Below are 25,005 nucleotides of genomic sequence, written 5' to 3'. Positions count from 1 at the left end.
ATTTTGTTTTAACCAAATTCCATTAATTTCCCTTGGTTCTCTGATTTATGTTAGAATCTTACGGACTAAATTATGATATTCCTGACCTTTCTTTCTGTTAAATTTACCTCAGAGCTTTGTGTCATCAGCACTTTTCTCCTGTTTCTTCCAGAGTCTTTAATGGTCTTTGAACTAATGTTATTTCAATATTGAGCCTAAAGAAATACTAGCCTTATTTCATCTTGGAAATTTACCATTGTCTTCTGCAACTTTTCCTGTGTTTCTTATACATAGTACATTCTCTTTTTTATAAGTACTGTACTCATTCTCATTTTGACCATTGAACACTGTATTGAGGTCTAGATGTTTATTTTCTCTTGTCTAGAGATCAACTTTCCTTTTCAAGAAAGAGAAAATGTTAGTTTACTTGTACTATGCGTTTCAGTAAATTCGTGGTGAGTTTTCCACTTCCCTCCAGATCTTCAGTTTTCTCTTGACAATTTACAAGCTTTTCATGCTTGTTGCAGGAGCACTCTTTCAAGTGTTGTTCAGATGGGCAAGGTGTGCATTATATTTTGGTATAAGAGATACTCAGTAGAGCTTAGTTCTATTTCAAGACCCTCTTTCTTTTCCCTACCTGAAAAGTTCCCATATTAAGTTTTCTTAGTGTATCTATTCTCTTGTATTTTTCTATAAAGTGTGTGTATATAGGTACTTGAAAACTTAACAGTAAGGAGATGTATAATTTGAGTAGGAAGTATTGATTTCTGAGAACAAGCTATTATTCACAGAGTTTCTTTGAAATGCAAACTTCTAAACTATAGGTGGATCAATCCTAAATGTGCTAAGTGTATCCCTGCTAGTTGCAAAGCCCTAGAAAGTTCTACATGTTTTGTAAAGCTTGTATCTGAAAAAACATTCTGCTTATGACACATCCCACTTACTTTAGATTTACTTTGTGAAATATTGGCTTCTATAGAATATAGCATATCATCAGTTTTTAGAGGATTATTATTTTTCCTCCTTCAGGCTTTTCAGAGATCTTTGTATCAAGTGTGTTTGATAGATTTGCTATGGTGGGAGTACTGTGAAGTTTAGAATGAGTTTTTGTCATGTTGAGAGCTGTGTGCAGAAATTTAAAATCTTCCAATTTGATACAAACATGCTACTCTTGTTTGGTTTGGTAAAAAACAAAGCAAAACAAAAAGAGCTTGTGATTGTGTGGATGATGATTCATATTCTATTCTGAACATGCAATAAATATTCTGTTGTCAAAGAGGGAATGTTAGTGCTCTTTTAACTGTGTATATTTGCACTTGTAACTGAAGCAATCCAAGTAACTTCTGATTTTTAATTGGTGAATTGTATCAATTGTCTCTTCAGATTCTTTTTTAAACCGGAATGAAAATACTGGAAACTTTCTTTCGTGATTTTCCTTTCATGGCAAGCATGCTGATTGGAATCTAGATGCCTTTGAAATCAAAGCAGTTTATTATTTTTTTTATTTCCATTATATTTGTAAAAGCTTTTCATAACTTCAATTTGTACTAAGATACAAAGCAAAAGGGAATTAGATTCACCATTTTTAATTATCTTCTTTTTACAAATAATTAGGGCTAGTAGGAGGGATAATTTACTTCTGACTCTTTAAACAGCTGTTTTTCAGCCAGTATGAGAGATGGGATTGAGATCTAATTTTTCAAGGTAGTCCCAAAGTCTCTCTACGCTGTAAAAATGATAGTAGAATCTGACTCTGAGTTTTGAAACCTAACTGGTTGGGGGTTTTTTGTATGCTCTTTAAAGTATATTTACATAATTGAATGTTTGAGACTGGATGTCACTTTGGCACTTTTCGTGCATGCACAACCACACGTCTACTGCATTCCACTGTTAAAATGGCATGAATAGTCATGTGTGGAATAACTGCCTAAATGTTCTTTAAAAGAACATTAAAAAATTAAATACTGAAAAATAAGTAGTTGCAAACAGTAACATGCAATATATTTGTATTGCAGCCTGTAGTTTAGGCTTATTAGAGGTTTTTCATGCAAATTCATGATTCTCCCTTGTCACCTCTCATACTTGCTTTGTGCATGTCATGCAGTGTTTAAAGATATTGACTGCTTATTTAGCAGAATGTATGAAAATGGATAAAATACCTGATTTTGATTAGTACATGTTACAGCAAGCATTGCTTCTGAAGCATCACTTCATATAGTTAGCTGTGGCTGTGTAATACAGCTCTTCACAAATAAAAAAATTATCTAATTGATGAAAGTTGGTCTCTTCTGTATTCCTGTCTTTCCTGGCCAAATAAAAATGTATTTTATTGTTTGTTTTTTTAAACCATTCATATTTTTTTGAGATTATGTTTTGTGGCACTGCTTAATAGTAGAATTTTGGTATCAGATGTTCGAATCCCAAGTGGAATTCTAATGAAAAAACCCAATTGAGTAGTTGAGTTCTCCATAGACCGATAGACCACATAATCCTTTTGTGCAACAGTTTTATTTTCTATCTTGAAATTAATATATTATGAAAACTAGCATTCTGGGACTCCTGAGTGAGTTTATTCAGTATTCCTAAATATCTACGTTTAGCAAAAGAAAATTGGTGGTGAAAGCCAAAATACGGCCTAAGTAGTAAGCTGCTTGTGTTTTGGGATAAAGGAATTATTAGCCCTGTTAGCATGGCTCCCTCTTCAAGGTGAAACAGTGTTGCCTGGAATGGAGGAGAAGAGTTCATGGCCTGCCTAGTTGCTCTCTCTCTCTGCTGGTAGTCTGCTTCCACGGTTAGGTACTTCAAGGGAAAAAAAGTATAGTTCAAAATTCTGCTAAATCCTGTGCTCTTTCATAGAGAGTTCATAAAAGGCAAGATGGAATTATATTTTTCTTTTATTGTTCCTTTGTTAGTGCACTATTTTGGTTTGAGTTTATGTGCATATAGAAAGTCCTATTAACATGGTAATTACTGTAATTAGTGGTCAGAAATTCTTGCTGTTTGAAAGTGGATTGCTGGGAAATGCTGATAAACTAGTTAAAAACAAAATAGAGTGGAATAGGAAACCCAAAAACATCTATTTATATGTAGATACAATAGTTTATATGCACTGGTAATAATTTATTTAAAATTTTAAATTGCGAAAAATGTACTGAAAAATCTAGTCTCTACCATTGAAAACACTCAGTGGTTCTAGTTGTTTGGGGTTTTTTTAATTATCATTTTCAGTATGAAGTTAAATGCTTTATAAAGGTGACTGTAGTTTGTTGTTTATTGTTTGGTGGGAGTTGGGGGGTGATTTGGGGGTTTTATTAATTTTACCAAATTTGTGTGTTTTGACTCAAATGGGAAAAATGTGTCTCCACCTGCTCTGGTGTGGTGTCTTCCTCGGGCTGTAGATGGGAACTCTGCTCCCCATCATTATCCATGGGCTGCAGGGGGCCTGCGTGCTTCACCATAGTCTCCACAGGCTGCAGGGGCACCTGGGGCACCTCCTCCCAAACTCTTCACTGGCCTCAGTGCCTGCACGGTTTCTTACATCTCACTCCCTTCTCTGGTGGCAAAAAGCTACTGCTAACATTTGGTTTTTTTCCTCCCAAATGTGAGTCCCAGAGGTGCTGTGACCATCACTGATTGGCTCATCCTTGGTCAACAATGACTCCGGCCTTGAGTGGTCTGTTGTTTACCCTGTCGAACCTGCAGACACCTTCTAGCTGCTTCTTGCAGGAGCCAACCCTGCAGCCCCCCCTTCTCCCCTCAAACTTTCTCACATAAAACCACAACACAGATCTCTGTGGAAACTGTTACCTTTCTGAAACAAAGTAGACGTGTCATACTTTTGGAATTAACTGCACATTTTATTCTGAAAAGACTTTGTTAGTGGGTTCTTTCCATGTTATCTTAAAGGGGAAACAGAAAAGACTTCCCTCCCTTACCCCATAAAAATTAAAATCATAATGGTGTCAATATTAAAGAATATCTTTTTAATATGTATGCTATTGTGTGTATTTAAATGTAATACATAGTTACATCTTTATTAGAAATAATTTTCATTTATATTATAAACTTTATTTTTATATATATCATATTAACAAATCAATAGAATTGTAATTTTAGTCTTTTGATAAACATTTATATTCAGGACACTTAAAAACTAGCATCTTTTCATGTTACATAATCTTCTAACAAAATGGATTTTTATTTTCTTGATAGAGAAAAATGAGAAAAGTAGCGTGAAGGCTGCCAGTCTGAAGTACAAAGAAGAACCATCAAAACTACTGTCCGGAAACAAATTTCAAGAGCGTTATTTTGTGTTACAGGAAGGAAACTTGCTTCTTTATAAGGATATGAAGGTATAACAAACGAACTCTTTACTAAACTCTTAAGCATACTCTTAAGCTCATGTTATATTAAAAACATAAGACAGACAAATAGATCAATATTTCTGATATTGACTGAAGACTTCTAGAGGCTGGGCTGAAGTAGAAGTTTTTTATTTTAGTATATCATAGATGCCTTACTAAAAGGAACTTGTCAGTTGTTCATTTACCTATTGTAATCATGCATTACTATTAGCTTTTAAAAACAAAAATAGACCGATGTTTAGGAATGCCTACAGCTTGTGCTGTGACTAAGTTTTTTGAAAATCTATTGTAAAGAGCAGTAATAGAAGTCATACAGAACTTAAGTGAGCTGCATGCTGGTTTCTTCTTGGTATCTCACACAAAGCCTTTAGAAATTAAAAGCAACAGGATACTTATGCCTACAAGTGTCATAGTAGGAGAGTTTATAGGAAATAATAGCCCTCACTAACAAAATATTCCTCTGCTTCCTAACAACACTTTTCAGATGTATTCTTAGTCCTCCAAAACCTGGTACTGCCAATTAGACATACTTCAGAATTCCGCAGAAGCAAATTTAGGTATTTAAGCACATAGCATAGTGAGTTCAGTTTTAAATATTTCATAGGAGTTTCCTTTCAAAAGTGATTTGGGATTTGTATTAAAGTATAAAACTAAATCATGCAAATTGTGAACTATGCATTCATTTTAGTTTTGATAATTTCTGGTTTTAAAAAAAGTCTTAAAGTGCTTTTTTTGCTGACTGCGGGTTTTGCCCATCCAGCAGATGTACACGTGCTGACCTTAAAAAAACCTTTTTTTTAAGGACAGATCCATTGCTGAAGCTAATGCAAAAGAAATGTTGTGTCATCTCCTGATATTGTGGATATAATCTTAATTAGAATGACCCCAGAGTGTCAAAAATAGTATCTCAAAATTTAGTGCTAAAACTAAATTGGCACATATGTGAGAATAAATTAATATGGCCATAAACCTTAATTAGTATCTTGGAATGAGTTTGATAGGATTGTTGTACTATTTTGCAATCTGCTTTTTTAAGCCATTCTGATTTATAAAACATTAAATTTCAACTCAGGTGGAGTTTTGAATAGTGTTACTTTTAAGTGACTTTTCATTTGGTTTAGGGTTTTTTATTTTGAGGGTTTTTTTGGTTTTCGTTTCTTTAAAGCAAATGGAAATACCATTCTGACAAAATAGTGTATATCAGTTTGTTTTCTTTTGAGAGTTGTTCATCTATCAGTAGTAATCTTGGTTTCATTTTAGTCGTATTTAGAAATAAATAGTAGGAAAACTTGACATTCCAGATGGAAAATCATATTTAATAAGACTACATGTACTAATTAATTTATAAATTCTCATTAGCAGCAAATTAAGTTTGTATATGCAGGTGGAGATACATTCTGTTAAGTGTGGCTCTTGTTCAAGAGCAATTACCAAGAGAGTGAAAAGTTTCCATGATACTGTACGTTAAATTACAATACTGTGGTAATTGACTGCAATAGCATAGCACTTTAATGTACTGTTGTTAAGAGATAAGCTCACACCCAGACAAATGGATGCTTAAAGTACATTTTGTGTGAGAAGTGTACTGTTGTTTAACCGAATAGTATGCTTTGTAGGAGTGTTGTGGTTTTATTCATCCTGGCAGTACCATTGCTTTGAGTGGGAAGTTACAGAAGATGGCCAACCATAAAACTGGGGGGGGTGGGGGTGGGGTTGGGAGGGTTAGTTTGTTTTGCTTAAATGTTTGTGCCATCTCAGATTCTCTCTTTTTTTTTTTTCCCTACACCACAGTGTTTGAGATTGAAAGGTGTAGAGGGAGAAATTAAGAATACAGGAAAATAAATACTATGGAGTAGCTTTCTATACTGGGATTACAAGATTTGTTAAGGAGTTAAGTTTTGGGGGTGCTTGGGGGTTTATTTTATTATTTGTTGGGGGGGTTTTAAATAAAACCCTAAAAGTGCTAAAGAGTTGTTACTGTGTTCTGTAGTACAGTAATGGACGTGATAATGTTACTGTTTCCTTTCAGTATTTCATCCTCCAGGCATATTCAGTTCTCCCACCTACTGTGGGTTGTGCCTGTTGGACCTCGGCTACAGATAGTTTGTTTGAGAAGGAACAAGGAAGGAAGGAACTTCAGATCTCTAGTCCAACTTCCTGTTCACAGCAGGACTGGCAACTGAGGTCAGAACAGGTTGCTCAAGGCTTGATGGAGTTAAGTCTGGAAAAACCCTGGGGATGGGGATTGCATTACCTCTCTGGGCAGCCTGTTGCAGTATCTGACTATCCTCATGGATTCTCCTTACATCTAGTCGTTTTCGCACAATGTGAATATCCTTGCTCAATCTTCTTGGTAATTTCTCTGTTGTTACTGGGGGCAGCTTTTAGGTCAGTCTCTCTTCAAAGGGCAAATGCTTCAGCCCTCGGCCAATTTGGTGGGCCTCTGCTGAAATAGTCCAGATTATTGATTCTCTTTTTTTTCTATTGTGAGGCACAAAACTAGATGCAAGGCTGCAGTTCCAGTCTCACAAGTGCTGAGGAGAGGAAGAGAATCACTCTTCCTAACCTACCAGCTGTGTTTCTGTTAACATAGCCCAAAAGACTTCATTTGCTGCCAGGACATGCTGCTGACTGATTCCCAGCTTTCCATCTACCAGCACCCTCAGTTGCTTCTCAGCACAGATGCTCTCCAGTCTGTGTCACTGCAGGGATTTTCTCCTTCCCTGGTGCAAGACTTCGTATTTAGCATTGTTGAATTTAATATGTTTCCTGTTGGCCCCTTTCTTTGTCCTGTATAGGTCCCACTGGAAGACAGCCCTGCCCCAAGCTTATTGGCTGGTCCTCTGTTTTGGTGTGCAAACTTGATGATTGACTCCTCCAGGTCATTGATGAAGATGTTAAAAAGGACAGGTCCCAGGATAGACCACTGCTGTACTCCCCTTGTCTTAGGTCTGCAGTTAGAGAAAGTCTGATTTACTGCCACCCTCTGAATCTGATCATGCAACTAGCTTTTTGATGATGTAGTTGTCCACCCATCCAGACCATAACATTCCAGCTCGGATAGAAAATTGTGGGAAACAGTGTGAGAGCCTTGATAAAACTGAGGTAAACTACATCCAATATGCACCTTTCATCCACAAATCCAGTCATTTTGTTGTAGAAATTAATAATGGTCATGTTGCATGTTCCCAGTAGCACCTTCTCTTCCATGTGTTCAGAAACATGTTACAGCAGAATTCACTCCAGGATTTACCCAAAGACTGAAATGAGGCTGCCAGGCAACTAGTTCTTCAAGTCGTCTTTTCAACCTTTATTGAGGATGGATGTAATGTTTTCCTTTTTCTAGTTATCAGCAGTTTCCCCTCATCTCTTAAACTTCCAAGATGTCACAGAGCAGCCTTTCAGGGATGTCAGCCAGCACACTCAGAACCCTTGGATGTGATCTATTTGATTCAATGGACTAGTGCAGCTTAAATTCTCCCAAGTTTTCCTGATTCAATCCAGTGCTCCCCTGCTGCAGTCATTCCATTCTTTGAACTTTGTCTGGAAGTGTAGAAGCCTAGGAGACTTTGCTGGTGTGAAGACTAAAGCAAAGAAGATACTGAGTTACCTTCAGCCTTACCTGTGTCTGCTGTTGCTAGTTCACCCTCTAAGTTCAGCACTGTGGTTCTACATTTACCTTTTACTGCTAAGGGTTTGGAAGCCCCTTGTGTTACCTTTAATGTCCATAGCAAGTCTCAATTCCAAAAGAGGTATGACTTTCCTAAAACCATATCTACGTGTTCCAGGCAATGTTTCTAAATTTCTTCCCTCATAGTCTCTTCCTGCTTCCACCTCCTGTATACTGCCTTTTTGTTCCACAATGAGCTACCTATTTACCTGGGCTAGTCTCCTGATAAATTTATTTCTTGAGTATTGGGATTAATTCTTCTTATTCTTGGAGAATAATGTCCTTGAAGACCTACCAGCTTTGCTGAGCTGCTTTACTGTTCAGAGTTGCCTTGTCCCTTGGACATCTACCTATCTGTTCCTCGACTGGCAAGTTCTTCCTTGTCTGTGAGTAGCAGATCCAGTTGTGCATCACACCTTGTTCACCCATCCCGTACAAAAGAATTTATCCCTGACGCCTTCCAGAAATTGACTGTATTGCTTGTGTCCCACTGTGTTGCTGTTACGGAATACACCATGGAGAGGAAAGCTCTGCCTTCTCTACCTCCTGTCCCATAAGAATCAGAATTATGCAGAGACTTCTTGGGTTAAAGACTTCATCTGCTTTGTTTCTATCCTGACTGGGTGGTCTGAAGCAAATACTCACCATGAGGCTGTCCATCCTGCAGCAGATCTCCTTTAACAGAGGGCAACCCACTCCCCATCTTCTCTGACCGTCTGACTCAAAGAGCTTGTGTCCTTAGATTACAACATTCCAGTTCTGTGAATTTTACTACCACATTGTCTTTACCCCAAATCAGTTTTTTCACTTAAGGTGGATCTCAAGTTCTTAATTAATGTGCATCCAGTAATAGTGATTGGCATATTTTGTTAATGGGAAAGAAAGAGGAAAAAACATAAGGATCAGTGTGCGGCCCATCAAACAAGCCTTACTGTGAAGACAGTCATGTGATGTTCTCTTTAGCACATTCCTGATACAATAATTATAATCTTGCTTTATTTGCAGGCTAGCAAACCCGAAAAAGTGTTGCATGTCAGTTCCCTGAAGGTTTATCTTGGAGTGAAAAAGAAAATGAAGCCACCAACAAAGTAAGAATTGAAAAGAAAACAAATTAAGTAGTGGACAGCAAGGTATTTGTAGTATCACCGCGAAGGAGGAATATAAAACATTGTAGAACAAGAAAAAGTCAAGAAGCCAATTAACTTATGCTGAATTAAATTTCCCTGTATGATATTTGTTGTGTTTGTGTCTCCTGGTTTTGTTTGCCATGTTAACTCTTTTGTGCTAGTAAATTACTTTATTGATTGGCTTTTCTTAAGATTAAGTGTGTTATCTCTTGTGGATATGTTTGCTGCTAGTTCACTTAGTTCTGTAGTGTATGTCTTGGTGGACATGCCTCCTTTGCCCCAAGGAAAAAAGAGAAGAAAAAACCAGCTAGTCATGGCCTTTAGTGACAGTCCCTGTTGTTCAGTAGGTTTTCCTTTCTTAGGATCCTTGTTGTTTTGATGTTTCTTTTTCTAGCTGAAGACTACAGTGCCCTTTAAAAGCATCAGTGACTATTTCAGTGTTCTTTTCCAGAGACAAATGACACCTGTTTTTCTCAGATGTTTCCAGCGCTTGTTCAGTCAAAGCTTTGAGACACTGAGACCATGTATATAGGATCCTGTCCCAAGAGGATTCTAAGTTGGGTGTAGCCTTTAAAGAGATCTGCTTGAACTTTTTCCTTTGCAGTTGGCACATCAAAATTCCCCAAAACGGTCTATAAATTTCAAAGCTTAGTTCTGTTAGCAAAAAAGTTGGTGGGTTTTAGTGGTCTTTTGATTTTTTGTTTGGTGGTTTTTCTTTGATTGATTTGTTATTTTTTTAGTTAAGCATCAAAGGAGGGGTTAAGAGATTAGGCCAAAACGAGAATAAAAAGGTTATGTAAAAAAAAAATCTGCATGTCCATCCTTGATGGTTTATTTTCCATCTACTTTCAAAAGCAGACTGCAAAGTCTGTTCTGGATCTCCATGTGTCTGTGTGGGTTACACCCCAGAGGTGTTTATAGCTCTCATCCCTCTGTGACTTTAACACTGTAGTGGACTCTTTGCTGGGCACCATCTTAACAGCTTTACTTCCAACAGCTTTCAGAAAGTACAGCTACAGCCAAAAAGAGGCAAGTTGCTAGCCATCATCTGCAGGGCTTGGCTATAGACCTTTGTGCAGAACACAATCTTCAGTACCCATGAATCAGCTGTGAGAAAATAAACAAAATACACCATCAAACCTACAATTTTATTCGAGGTGTGCAGTACACATTTAAACTTTGTACATTATTTTTCTACCTAAGAGCAGTTTATAAAGGTAATGGATCTCTGCAGTTTGAGGAATATGTCTCTGTCTTGAGTTTCTGGAACTAATTTTTGAAAACTTTTTTCTGTTTCAGCTGGGGACTTGCAGTATTTTCTGAAAAGCACCAGTGGTAGGTAAATGGAAAACATGTGATTGGTTTAACTTCAGTATTTAATACTACTTGAAATGCTCCATTTCAGAATCAGAATGTTTGAAAACTAATGGACATTATTTTGCTTGCATGCTTTTTCCTATTTTATTTCTTAATTAATGGTCTTAATTCATATATTTTGTTAATCTTTTGATAAAATAAATTTGTTTCATAAATTTAAAATGTTAGATTTTAAACCTGTGCACATGCTTTAAATGAAGTACATGCATTGTCTTCAAAGTAGGAAAAAGTGATCATTTGAAGCATGTATATTTCCTTATCTTTTTATGGAAGTATTCATACTATATTAAAGAATCGGTTTCTAAACCACTTGAAACAGTGCTTACCTTCCTTTATGAATGCTGTCTGTATTTAACTGCAACATAAGATTTTGTTGGTTTTCTCGTTAATTATAAATTCTGTTCTAGGTATATATGTTGTGATGGACAAGATGCTCAGATGGAGTGGATGTTCAGCATTTTTACTGCACAGGTACTGATCTTCTACTGCTGTTGTGAATGATATGTATATGTTGTGGATATATTACAAATAAAGTGGCCATGCTGTTAAAGTTTTAGGAATACTCAATGTAATAAAACTATAAAAAGAAGGATCTTGGTCTATGAAGAATATTTTTATGTCATTTTCATATGAAAGCTGAATGCTTTGAGAGAAAAGAACATTACATTCTGGCATCATTACTTTTTTTCTTCCTGTTGTGTTGTAGAGGGCTGGTTAAAGACAGAAAACTCATCAACTCATTTCCTTTGCAGTAAGAAACTCTTCTGGGTGAAAATCTGTCTGTTGACCCAAAGGGTCTGCCTGTGTGCCACAATGCCTGAGTGCTATTTCTCATTACTTCGGATGCTGCATACAAAGTAGTAATGAAAGAAGGGTGTCCTGTTAAGTTGTACTGTTGTGAGGACATTCTGGTGAAGAGCTGTACCAATGCAGCTGTGTTTCTCTGGTATTCAGGTTAACTTAGTTAACACTGACAACTGATTGTGTCAGGCATTATCCTAAATTAAGTAATCATTTGTTTGCTAGTAGGTAGTGAGTAAGCAGGGTGTGCATTTGAGTGCCATATAATTCATCCTTGCAAATGGAATTTAATATTTACATAGGAGAAATCTGGGGCTAAGATGTGCAAAGAATTTAACCTGACAGGAGACTGGAACATAGTTTAAGGTTTTAAAAGGATTTTGTAAATGTGCCAGATTTTTCTTGTTGTTCCTGTGACGTTCAAGGAACTTTGGGGAATATCACTGTGAATAAACAGCACTATATTTATGGTTACTTGTGAGCTTTAAGTATTACATAAAGTGAACTAGGCACAAGACTTCGCAATGCATCCCTCTTAGAGGCTTTCTATAACAGAATGTGACCTTCATAGATAGTATTGCTAGAAGTATAATGCATGCCTTGTAAGTAAGACTTCCAAATTTTCATCTTATTCAGCTCCCTTAACTGAAGTAACTATTGTAGTTTCTATGGAAACAGCCACCGGTCCTGGCATACATCTCATGGGCATAACATGAGCGGTGTCACAACAAATAGGCTCAGAGGTTATTGATATAGGCTACTTAGAAATAACTCATACAAGCTTGGGAACTGCTGAAGTCCTTTTCACGTAAAATCACAAGAAGGGCAATCTATTAGGATTCTGATCAGGTAGGGTGTTATGTAGAACATTCTTCTGACAAAATAGATGAACTGAGACATACTGCTCAATGTTTTGGATAGTTTTTTCCTGAAAAAAGGTGCTTTTTTAAAATGCTATGAATTTTTTTTTTTAACTTCATTCCAATGAGTGAACACTACAGTGAATTAGTCCTATTGCTGAGATACATGGGGGAGGTTTGGGGGTAGCTTTTTTTTTGTGTTTTAGGCTTGGTTTTTTTAATTTTTGTGGAGTTTATTCATGGGGTCTTGTGTTGGATTTTTTAATCAGCACTGTGGACATCAGTAAAGTTGTCAGTCTTTGAATTACATGAGAAAGTAAGTGCTAATGATGCAGGTGTGCTGTATTCTTATTACAGTCTATTGCTTCAAACATACAGTGAAAAATCTCCTTGGGAGTGCAATGGCTCATGCAGCTAAAGCCGATTATAAGATCTCCAAATATTTGTGTTGTGCAGCAGCAGACAATTATTATTACATTATCCCATTTCTAAACCAGAAAACTATAAATGTCAACTGAGGTTATTTCTAGTTAGAATTTTTGAGGCCATCTTTAGGGAAGGGAGCTTGTCTGTTATCACAGTATTTGAGCACCTTTATGTTATAGAGACTGCAGGCAATACATTTTATTTGTCAGTGGAATAGCTTAGATTACAAATTGAAAAATACTTTAACATAGGTTTTGAAGTATGAAGACATTGACATTTAATGATCCAATACAATTAGGGGGAAGATAAATCTGTGTTACTGTGCTTGAGCAGAATAAGACTTTATTGGTAGTGATATCAGTAAGACACTATTACTATTGTTATCCTCCCCATTTTCCTGATAATATTTATTCCTGTTGTTTAAAAAGTGCAACTAAATAGCAACATGTAGATGCTATTGTAATCTGGTAACAAGAATGCTTTTGATACAGAAAGTCAAGTTTAACCTAAAGGTTATTAATCTTGTACCTCAAGCTGGTAAACACAAAGAGGGTTTGAAGAGGACAATTGTTTCTTTCAGTTCTATGCAAAATCATCCTGAAAAGTATGTCTGAAACTTGATTCTTGAATTTTATAATACTTTTTGTACAAAATCACTTCATAGCACACAGCATACAGTTAAAGTCATTAATTGATATGAAGATGGACACAATATTCTTCCAGTTTCACTGCCTTTGATCAACTAGAGAGAGGCATATTATATTACCATGAGGCACACTTGAGCAGATAGGTCAAAACTATGAATAAATACATTTATTATGTGCCCTAATACATTGCTAGTATTTCAGATGTACTTTCTCAGAGTTCTATTTTAAGAAATGTTACACAAAAGGGAGATCAGACTGCTTAACTGACAGGGATAGCTTCCTTAACCTTGCTTAGAATTAAGGGAGGCAGTTTCCTTCAGAGCTGGCTTGGTTTCTGAGTTTCTTTTTGAATTGCATCGGTTTCTTGTATCTTGGTCTACAATAAACTGATTTTAGTTAGCAAGACCTTCTCTTTCATATAATACCTTCTCAGCACTTCATTGAAAGAAAATGTTTTTCATGTTCACTGGGGAAAACTCTTACAACAGACTTTTGCGTCACCCCGGTCGGCAACTCGTGTGAGAGTTTTACTCCATGAATATGTGAATCTAAATACTCTTTCCAAATTTGGAATTGGGGGTTCTGATTTCTAGATTGCTATTCTAAGTCAACAGTCACTGATTTTGGTGGCTTTGTAATAGTAATGCTGTTTTTACTTGCAGACCATCTGCAAGTATGATCATAGCTTCACAATGGGATTTTTGTATACAGTCTTGAAGAGACTTCTTATTTCATGGATTTGGACAATTAAATACTTTTTTTTTAAAAAATGGACACTGAAGATCCTGATACCTGTGAAAAGAAATCCATTAATTACAGATTTGGACGGTGTCACATAACTGTTTGGGTTGGAAGGGACCTATGGAGATCATCTAGTCAAATCCTTGTGTTCAAAGTATCTAAAGCAGGTTGCTTAGGACTGGGTCCAGTCAGATTTGAATAACTGGAGATTTCATAACCTCTCTGGGCAATTCATTCCAGTGTTAAATCACTTCCACAGTAAAAAAAAAAAAAAATTTAAAAAAAGTTGGTTTTTCTTATGTTCACACAGAATTTCTTGTTTCCTATTTATTACAAATGATGCTTTGGGTTAGTATTTTGCCAATATTTACAGGAAGCATTCTCAGCTTTCATCAGGGTTCCTTTGCAGTTCTGGCTTGCCAATTTCCTTTAGAGTTGTGCTTATTAAGCTTTATGTGCTCATCTCCAAGCTTTAGAAGCTGTTCTTCTGTAGGCCTTGTACATCCTCTTTGATTCACAGAATCTCATGTTGAAGCTTTTTCAGGAAAATGCTCTAACACTACCTTGTCCTCAAAGATACCTTTCTGGTTACCATTAGCATCAGTAGACGACTATGAGCTTCAAGCACATGTCCCCAAATTTCTACATGATCTGCTAATGAAAGTTGATTATAGACCTCTTACAAAAATAGGATTTAATGTTTTATTTTAAATACTCAGTTAATCCTTTTTTTTCTTCCCTTCTCTTCCCAGTCATTTTTTCACTCAGAATAAAGCTGCATGTTTCAGAGTTCTCACCAAAACAGACCTGTTTCAGATTATTACTGTTTCATTTGTAGATTTTGGGGTTTGGAGCATCCAGAATGTCGAGCCATTTTCTTTTGGATAGCACATGTTGTTATTGTAGGTTAGGCAGTGATTTTCTCCTGAATTATTAATTTAATTTTTGAAACACTTGTTTGTAAATTAGGGTAGCTTTATTTTATTTCAGAAACTTTTGCTGGGACTCCAAAAGTGTGCTGTTATAGAATTTTTAAATTGTGAATCAAGTCAATGTGTGTGCTTTCTATCCTTAGAAGACTAATTGGAAAAATAATATGGAGAGAATTTGATACATTAAAATTGTAGAGACATGTTTTGGTTTTGTTCACTCAATATTGTGCAGTAATTATATTAATATTATTTTAAGTAATGCAGTGTTTTCCCCTTCTCCCACAAGAGTAATGCATAGTATTGTGTGGTAGATGGCTTCTTCCAAGAGAGTTTTACATACAAAGGCATGTTGTGTTTATGACGTTCCACGCCAAAAATAAGGAATCATTTTGTTTTTCAGCATGCAGATATATGGCCACCTGCTGGAAAAACAAGAAAACAGTCCATAACTAAAAGTCCAAAGGTCGGAGGCTTATCACTGATTCCCATTCAACAGGAGAACACCACTTCTAAAATCAGAGGGAGTACAGAAGTAAGTGGGGTTTAAACTTGGTGTAGAACTTCTAACCACAATGCTGTGCTTTTAAATAGTCCAGTAATAATGAACTTTTGAGAGCTGGATAAATATAAAATGTAGATGACTATTATCAATGTCCACATCATTGTTTTGTCACTAAAGAAATAGGACAATTTTAATGTAAAAAAGCCACATTGTGATACAAATGTGCATCACTTCTTTGGCTGTTCAGTAAATCAGTAGTGGATTTTCATTTGTGTTTGGGGCTTTTTGACTTTCACCTGGAATGAAAATGGACTTTATTACAGTTATATTTTAATAAGGTCCTTGAAAACTGTCCTGCCACGTATATTCTCCCATACCTTTTCTTCTGTCTAAAGTAACTGCACTGTTGTAGTTATCAGCCCTGTGAATGTAATGGAAAAGCTCAGATGAAACTGTGATACGTTTAAGTCTCAATGAAGACCAAGAGGGTTGAGTTACCACTCTTTGCAGAGGCTGAGCTGTGTCATTACATTACATGCAATAGTGATATATCTCAACCTTTTCATATTAGCTTGAGATGAATTTCTGGTATCCACGTAGAGCTTCTGATGCCTGTGGAGGACTTATTTTCCTTACTTCCAGCTGAGAAGAAGCAGTGGTAGTGAAGACACTGTTCTGCTTGGGAAAAACAGTGGTAACTAATCTGAACGCAGCAGAAAACAAGTGTTGAACCAAAACAGCTTGGTCCTTTGACTGTATGCAGTATTATTTCTTGCATTTTTTTGAAGATTTTGAAGAGTAGTAGATAATATGGTATGTGTTATCACCACTTCCAGAGACAGAGGTTCAGGCACAGGCACTGATCAGTTCCATAGCAAGCCAAATGCAAAGGTAGAAGTAGTGCTTTATCTATAAGGCAACTCTACTTTTCTTCTGTTGTGCTTTCTTCAGGCATTTCAGCTCTGCCGTAGCAAATGAGCGTAATACAGTGTGAATGCAATTACGGTTTTCCTATTTTGATTAATTTCCCCTTTCATTTTAACCTTTTCTCAGAAAGTGCTTTTGCAACTCTTTGATAAATTCCTTCTACTGTTTGCATTTTTTAAACTTTTTTGATGAAGGTAAATCATAGGTCTTGTCATTCAAAAAAACTTGATAACCCTTAGTTATGACTCCTACCTGTCATTTACGCAAGTACAGCTGAAATTTCCAATACATTGTTGGAGATGCCTACAAATTCAGGCATTCTAGGATACAGGTTTTACTGGGTTTTGAGCATCCTTATATTAAATTCCTAATACTTTATAATACTAGAATTATTTTTAGTATCATTTTTGTTGGTAATTAGCTTCATTAGGAAGGTCTAACGTTTTGTGCACTGTGACTTAGAGGAAATATGCATTTAAACTTAAAAGTAGATGATTGCAGTCTTTGTAATTTATGCTATGACTAGATCCAGAGGAGTTTTATACAAAGGGTATTTGCACACTTCAGGAATGTTAATACAAAATTATTTAAGGGAAAGTAAAAACTAACACTTTTATATGGAAAGCAACTGTACGATACAGTTTTTTAAGGAGAAATATTATACAGCGGTGTAGTCAATAAAGCAGTAGATGTCCGTTTAGAGACCCCCTCCTTCAGTATTTTCATATATTTATACATATTTATACGTACTTCTCCAACTAGCAAAAATATTTCCATTTTAAAGCATTAGAGTATAATAAGAGGTACAAGCATTTTCTTGAAGATGCTGGTTTATGAAAAATGGAGGTGTGTTAACAGATCAATGCATAAACTTGTAGTAGAAATATGATCAAGGTTCTTGTAGTAGAAATATGATCAAGGTTATCTACCTATACACAGGAAAAGAGACCGAAAGTTTACCAAATAATGAAAAAAGTGGCATCTTTGTGATGTGAAGATAAGTGAGGTGCTGAACAGGAATTCGAAGATACACAGAAAGCAACAAGTTTAATGCTGTGTGCTAAAAAATATATATTAGATGTTGTCTTTTTTCACATTATTGGAAGTAATTTTATTGTGTGGTAATAAGCTAAATATATAATGCAGAAAGTTTGAAAACACTGTATAGCTAAGAATCCTTCTAGTAACAAATAGAACCAAAAGTTTTCCATTATTTCTGCACTGCTTGTTGCATACGTGGATAATATTAATATTTCTCATATAGAATCATTTAACTGAAATAGAAATACATTGCTGTATATCTGTGGTAAATCTCTAATTTTATTTCATAATATGGGAAGGAGGAGGAACGAGTTAAAACTCGGCTATACCTCTGTGGTGTTTTGAAAGGAACAATATTTCACAAAGATAATGGAGGAGTTACTCCATATTTTTCTTGCAGGAAAATGAAAACATACGGTTAGATCTACGTATTATTATCAATTTATTCACCAAATTCACTTGATTCAGGGGCTGAAATTTAGAGGCAAACAGCTGCCTCAAATATGCAATTGCTGCTTTTTACATTAGGGGTTATTGGGAGAAAAGTATAGAGTCCAGCAGGGTAGGTTGTATCATGTGACTAGCAGTGGGCAGTAGATCAAATACTAAGAAGTAAGAAATTTGATGTGGCAATTTTATTCACAAATCTTTTTGATATATTGTTTATATGGGAAACTGTAACTGTTAGTGGTATAGTTTGAATAACAGAATTTGGCTCCATCAGTTGAATGTTCTTACAGTGTCAATGTCTGGGAATTACCATTCCTGTATATCATGAATCTACTCTAAAAGTTCGAAGTAGTGATTAGTAGTCTGTGTTAAGGGGCCACATGCCAATATACAACACTGTTTCAGAGAAGCAGGCTACGTTAAATTTGAGTGCTGTATTTGATCTGTTCCTACTCTATGGCTTCTGCTATACCCAGTTTAGCAGAAATATGCTGATTTCGGAAGAAATGTAGTTAGCATTTTCACTTCTCAAAAGTTGCAAAATGGAAACGTGATGTAAAAAATCCTCTAAATAGATTGTTGCTTCCGACTGAATTTCACAAGTAATTCATATCTTAGCAAATAGCTTGGAGCACATTACTGGCTTTTCTGAAGGGTGCTGCATGACAATTTACAGTTCACATACTGTGTGTGCGTTATCACTTTTTTTGTTCATATTATCACTGATAGTCTTTTTATTATTTTGTTAATTGAACTGAATGTGCGATAATCTCACTGATGTCTTGTTCATACCACAACATTATTTTAAATGGAAAATTACAGCTTTTTCAAATACTTGGCAGAATACCTCACATTCATGAGTCATTGGGACAGTTCTCAGTTGCCTTGAACTTTTTTCACTGAATATAGCTGAACATATTAACTCTTATGATGCTTCTAGATGGCTTTCATGATAGCAGATTCTGTACTGCTGACAGGTAGAATTTCAAAGACTCTTCAGGCAAGCTACACTCTGCTCCATAGCATGCACCGGTGGTAACACACGTAGCAGTTTGAGCTCTTAGCATGCATTGTTGTTCCGGGACTGGGGGTTTTTTGGTTAGTCTGTTGGTTTGGTTTGGGGTTTTGTTTGTTTGGGTGTTTTTTGTTTTATTGTGGGTTGCTTTGATTTGGTGTTTTTATATCATGGCCACTGGTGCTTGGTTAGGGGTAGGTAGTTTTCATTCTTGGTGAATGCAGACTGAAATATCAGTCTCCTTAATGATAAGTGATATCAATAAAATAACCCCTTTGTGATTTATATCATCCGACTGTTTGTTTCTTTTATTATTGAACAGCTGCTAGCTCAGGTGAAATTTCAAGAGTCTGCACAAATTCAGACTTTGTTTTATAGCTTAGATCTCTTCAATGTAAACTCATTTAATATTTACTGGTTTTCTTCCTACATAGCAACTAATTTGCTTCATCAACACTCATTTTTTTGTAATGGGTTTACATTTGCTGTCCTCATGAAGAAAGAAATGTCATTATAAAACATAAAAGGCAAATAAGAATGGTAGAGGATTGTATTGTATTCTGTCTACTCGGTGTGGCAGGAGGCAGATCTTTCTTTCGTGGAAGAGCCTCATAGCTCCTGAAGAAAAATGAGGCCTCAGAAAGCTGAGGGAGACTGTTTCTTTTTGTCTTTCCTGTGTGGTGCTTGTTTGGTTTGGTTGGTTTTTTATGGAGTTGTTAATGCATAGTATATAAGCAAGTTGTGTCATGGAATCTTGATACCTCATGTATGTTAAAGTAAACATGAAAAAACACTAGAGAGGAGCTGATTGAGATACAACTACATGTGTGTTCCAGTTAAAATTAGGATTTGGTTGTTCCTGTGTTTTTTGCTTCGTATTGTGGAGTGGCTCTGGAGTGTGAACTTGGATTGCTTTCAAATTAAACTGAAGTTGAAGATGTTCTGCAGGAGCAGATCTAATGCACTGCTGCCAAAAACAGACCGTCTGCCAGCAGGACAAAGCTAAAGCTAATCCGAAGTTGTTTTGTTTTGTTTTGTTTTTAAAAAGGCAGCAGCCCTGAAGTAGTGTTAGTGTGGATGTCGAGTTCTCAGCACTTTCCTTCCAGTATAGAGATGTGCTCCTAATGGGCCACACCAGTTGCCAATTTAGATGCAGTATCTGATGTACTTCTCATTTCCTGCACCTTAAGAACTTCAAAACAGCCTACCAATGTGAGACAGTGTTGTTGGCATCAGTTTGTTGTTTTATCCCACTTCCCAGTATGTTATGTAAAATTGTTAGCCAAACCTTGAAAAAGCAGTTTTATCACTTATCAGGTAGTACTCAACAGCTGCTAAAAATGTTTGGGTTCATGTAAAATTATCTTTTATACATTCATGTAGCTTAGTTATCAAAACTGCAACATTCTTGGTTGTATTTGTTTAAGAAATCTGAGTTTTAAGAGTACATGGATCTGCTGTAAAACATTTAAAACTTAGTCTACTGTGGTAGAATGAAAAATCAAATTGTGAATATATGAAAATGAATGTCTTTGTTGTCATGGTGTATTTAATTGAAATATTTATGTAATTTTCAGAAGTATCACTAATTGAGAATATATGCTTACTAAATGATAATAGCACAAATTGTGGGAATTTAAACCTATTAACTATGCTGTCTCAACTCTTGGGTAAAATTGATTTTCATTTTAAACTGTTATGTGAAACTAATGAGCAAAAATTACAGTCTAAATATTATTGAATATTGTGTTAATGTGAATGATCTTATTTCTCTTTGCTTGTTTGCTCAGAATATAGAACTGCAATCTGGAAAAGCAAAATTTGGTGAGCATCATGAAAAAGACTTTGTGGAACAAAGAAAAAACTTGAAAGAAAAAGCATCTATTGTGGCACAATGTTTGGAACAGAAGGAGGAGAAGTTGAGGAATCACGCAAAGACACATCGGAGTTTGATCTCGGAGGATTTAGGTGCAGGGATGACCAACCTACACCAAAAGCCACATAAGGCACTAAAGAAAAATAAGAACAAAACAAACAAAACTACATTGGAATTAGACAACAAATTGCCATCAAATGTGATTCAGGAACTAAATACAGTGCTACAGAAGAGCAGAGCACTCCATGATGAAACCTCCAGCTAATTTCCTGAGTCCGAAGTTTTTATTTTTATATGTGTATGTATATATGTGTGTGTGTGTGTATATATATGTGTGTGTATGTTTTCTGGGCAAAAGTAGTCTTTTTTTTGGATGTGTGTAGCTTGTACAGTGCAGAGGAAATATAATTTGTTTATATGCAACTGTTGATATATATGCATATGCCACATTTTATAATTTAAGAATGAACTGAGAGAAGAACTGATTATGTAAAACCCCTGAAACCTGGGAGTTTTCCTGTGCAGTGCAATGACACCAGGGTTTTGCTCTTTATTTCTTCTTGCAATTTTTGTTTGATTTAATAATTTTGAGCACTATACAAAAGCTTTTGCTCTGTTTATATTCTGTGCCATCTTGTAAGTACTGGGGAGAATTTTTTAGGCAGAAGACAAGGTATACACTGAAATTCATCCTGTTGGCCTGCAATACTATTATTTGTCTAACACTATAATACTGAGTAACATCTGCTTTGAAAAGTGTTTTTTACCTGGGTTGGGTTTTTTTTTATTTATGAATAAAATTATTATCTGCATAGATTTTTCCTAGGAGAGTGGATGTGAAAGGATCCAAAGGGAGAGAATGTAATAGATGAGACAGCATATTAGTGCTTGCATGTCCAAACTGTCTATATGCTGTACATCTGATAATAATGTGTAAGCTATGAGAGAGAATATTGAGGATGACAGAAAGAAGTCCTTCAAATCAGCATCTAATTTACGAAGGGTGTGTGAATTAGAAGAGTTGCATCATCCCTCTTTGCTCAACATGCTGAAGTAATTTTATAAACTAACGTTGGTTAGCTCAGGGTGACAAAGGCAGACTTCTCTATCACTGGGTAGAGCTCGCTTGGTGCTGACAAAGTTGCTGGCATCTGATTAATATATAATATTCATATGAGAAATTAATTTCCTCAAGAACAAACGGTCCCCACACCAACAGATACAGCAGAAGGCTACAAACTCCACCTAGAAGTGCCAGTTACTAAGTGGGTGAGGAGATTAACTCCTCCCTTCACCTTGAGGACAAAGGTGAACAGTATGCTTTTGCAGGGACTGGGAAATGCTTGTGCTACAACTGTCGCATGACTTCTGAGTGTGAGGAGAGGTCCCAAGGTTGAGACAACAGCCTCAGTTACTGTACTGGCTGCGTTCTGACTATGTAGGTAGCAGTTGACATACTTTGGTTTTTAAGCACTGACTTCTTGAAATTTAAAAATCAGAATCTGGCTTCCAAAGAAAACCTCTGTGAGGAATGAAATAGTTTGGGTTTCTTTAGTTGTTTTGTGGATCTCACCTTCACTTATCCCATGTGATTGCTCCCTTCCTGTCTCATGGCATATCCCAGTTTTTATTTGTCCTCTAACAGCTGATGGACGAAAGGCACTGCTGTGCTGAGGCTGTTTCCAGGTGTTGCAGATGTTGTCTGGTTCAGCAGCAGGACCACAGAGCAGACTGCTAATGAGCTCACACTGCACATTTGCTCCAGGGTAGGCATTAACAGTGCCTCCTTTGTTTGCTGCTGTCCGTTTTGTGTTCTGATTGGCCACTCTACACCGATTTTTCACCTGCCTTTTTAAGAACGGACTGAGCCTTTAGTGTTCCTCAAGTTTCCAGAGATTTTAGGTTAAAAGAGAGAATTTAAACTAGATCTTTTTTATTGGAAATTGTTTTAAATAGTCTCTTAATGCGTTAAAATTTCAAAGAAAAATTCAACTTAATCAGCATCAATGGTGTTTGATTTTTATTAACAGATAGTTTTTAGGGTGCTTTATGTTGCATCCTATATTTCTTCCCATCCAAAAGCAGTGTGCTCACTTATCTCCTCTTCTATTTTTGGTAGTCACAGGTGCCGTAACATTTCTCACATCATTTACTTCTATTTTTGATTGCACTGAGCAGCTTAATTGGAAAAATAATTTGTTTGATTGAAGAAATTAGACAAATGACTTAATGTATCTGGCAACTCTGCTAGGAAGTACAGGGAAAATGAGATCAAACCCAAATATTTTATAGTGTTTTGTATTTATTCTTCTGGAATGTAGCACTAACAAAGCAAGTTTAGTCTTTCAGACTTTGCACTTACCTTATTTGTCCACTTAAATCTGAAACGAGTTTGTAGTTTTTAATTTTCCCAGTGCACTATTGACTGTTTGCTACTTCTAATATGTAATTGAGCCTCCTCTAATCATTGAGACCCTGGCTCCAAAAAGTGTATGAGCCTGAACTTGTATTGACTAAAGCCAGTGCTTAATGTTAATGAGCACATTCTTAAGTGCTGATTTGAATCAGGGCCTATATACTGCCAGAAGAAATTGCTTTGCTTTCTGAGGCTGGACCTGAATGTACTGTTTACAGTTTTACTTCTATTTGCAAATACTTTTCAGTATTGAGTTATGGTTGCTGTATTGTTCATCTTTTTATTGGGTTCTTAAAAATGACATTTACCTCTGCTGAAAGCCTCATGCATCATTTAAGTCCCTACACTAATGGAATAAATGGAGCAATGGAAGGGTTTTGTGCATTGAAGTGAATATGGCTGTGAAGAAAATGTTTTGTGTATTTTTATTGGCTCAGAGGACTACAGAAATGTTTGTTCTATTTCAAAAGCATAGCACAGATAAAGCGTCAGTATAGATGCTGGTAAAAGGCCCTAAAAATCAAGAAAAGATGTTTACTAGAATATGTTTAAATTTGGTTTTGTTATGTGTGTATTGCACAAACAGGCTATGTATGTGTGCATAGAGTTATATGCACGTCCAGAGACACACAGTGAGTAGTGACAGCGTTAACCCAAGGACAGTATGTTTGGGAAAGTAGAAATTAAATCTACAATAAACTATTTCAAATAGATGTCAAAGTTTTGAACCAATTATCTGTTATATCATTGTTGCACTACACATTTCTGACCCATTAAAGACCTGCAGAATAAATATGTGTTGTTGCAATACCTTAATGGCTGCTGATCTTTTATTGTTCCTGAGCTATGTTGTGGAATGGTAAAGGAAATGTAATTTTTAAAGAATAAATGGTAATTACTTGAATAAATGCTATTTCTCTAAAACAGGTGATGTATTTTTAAATTTTTTTTCTAGAAAAAAAACCAATAGAAATGTTGAAAAAAAATTCTGAATGCCTTTCCATGTGAAAACTATTGAATAGCCTGGTAAGTGCTTGCTTTCTGATCTGCAAAATGAAGTTAAACGAGGCACAGGTGTTTCATGTATGGGCTTCTGTGGGAAAACTGGGATGAAAATCTTGTAAACCTCAGGTTCATCATTACCTTGTTAGACCTGCATCCATCATAGGTGTAAAGCTGACATGTAAATATGATTTATACTGATTGTTTTAATATAATGCCTGTTTTCTGTTTGTGTGGATTTGGGGTTTTTTTTCCACATATATTAGTATGGGGGAGGGAAATGACCCAAAAATTCAAAAATATGAGCTGAAATCTGTTTGATTTGGTTTTGTGGAGGTTTTTTCCCATTTTTGAGCTGAATTTTGGTTACTGTTCTGGAATTTTTCTTTGAAACCTATCTTCTTCCAAGATATTCTTAGGAGCTACCAGTTCAAAAGAGCAGCTTGACTAATACGTTTCATGCCTTGGCAGAGTGCTTCAGTGTGGGGTCGATTTGACCAGCTGGGAGTGTGTTCATGCAGAGCTTACCTTTACTGTGTCACTTAGGTTGAGACTGAATTATAATTTTCTGAATTATAAATTTTTGCATATGCTATCCAGGAATCTGTCCAGTTTCTTTATGGTGATGAGCCCCAGGCTGTTGAACCCAGGGTGAACTGTTAGGATGCCACTGGCTAGCTGGCCCTACTGCCAGAGGTTTATCAGAGTACAAGTTTGGGGAATTTTATCTCACAAGTATGATTCTTAGCTCCCCCTGATTCAGTGCTGGTACAGTTTGTGTTCCTCTAAGTGCTGCCAGCTTGCCACCAGCTCTTCATCTCAAGTTCCAGATAAGGAGTCTGAGGAAAAACA

At 36.1% G+C, this 25,005-nt stretch overlaps 1 protein-coding gene across 1 annotated transcript in view; it reads left to right on the top strand.

The window, feature by feature from the left end:
• Positions 1 to 21,000, top strand: part of ARAP2 (ArfGAP with RhoGAP domain, ankyrin repeat and PH domain 2) — a gene marked incomplete at both ends in the record, with an annotated part of 118,038 nt that extends 97,038 nt beyond the window's left edge. The window contains 6 exons of the mRNA XM_084266843.1: positions 4,192 to 4,331; positions 9,019 to 9,101; positions 10,440 to 10,475; positions 10,925 to 10,988; positions 15,325 to 15,456; positions 20,650 to 21,000. Coding sequence (XP_084122969.1) covers positions 4,192 to 4,331; positions 9,019 to 9,101; positions 10,440 to 10,475; positions 10,925 to 10,988; positions 15,325 to 15,456; positions 20,650 to 21,000 — 806 coding nt within the window. The remainder of the gene's footprint in view (positions 1 to 4,191; positions 4,332 to 9,018; positions 9,102 to 10,439; positions 10,476 to 10,924; positions 10,989 to 15,324; positions 15,457 to 20,649) is intronic.
• Between the last annotated feature and the right edge of the window lie 4,005 nt (positions 21,001 to 25,005).

The sequence above is a fragment of the Gallinula chloropus genome (genome assembly GCF_964237585.1).
Source record: "Gallinula chloropus genome assembly, chromosome: 7".
NCBI lineage: Eukaryota > Metazoa > Chordata > Aves > Gruiformes > Rallidae > Gallinula > Gallinula chloropus.
The sequence above is the reverse complement of the archived record's forward strand: the minus strand, read 5'-3'. Positions and strand labels throughout refer to the sequence as shown.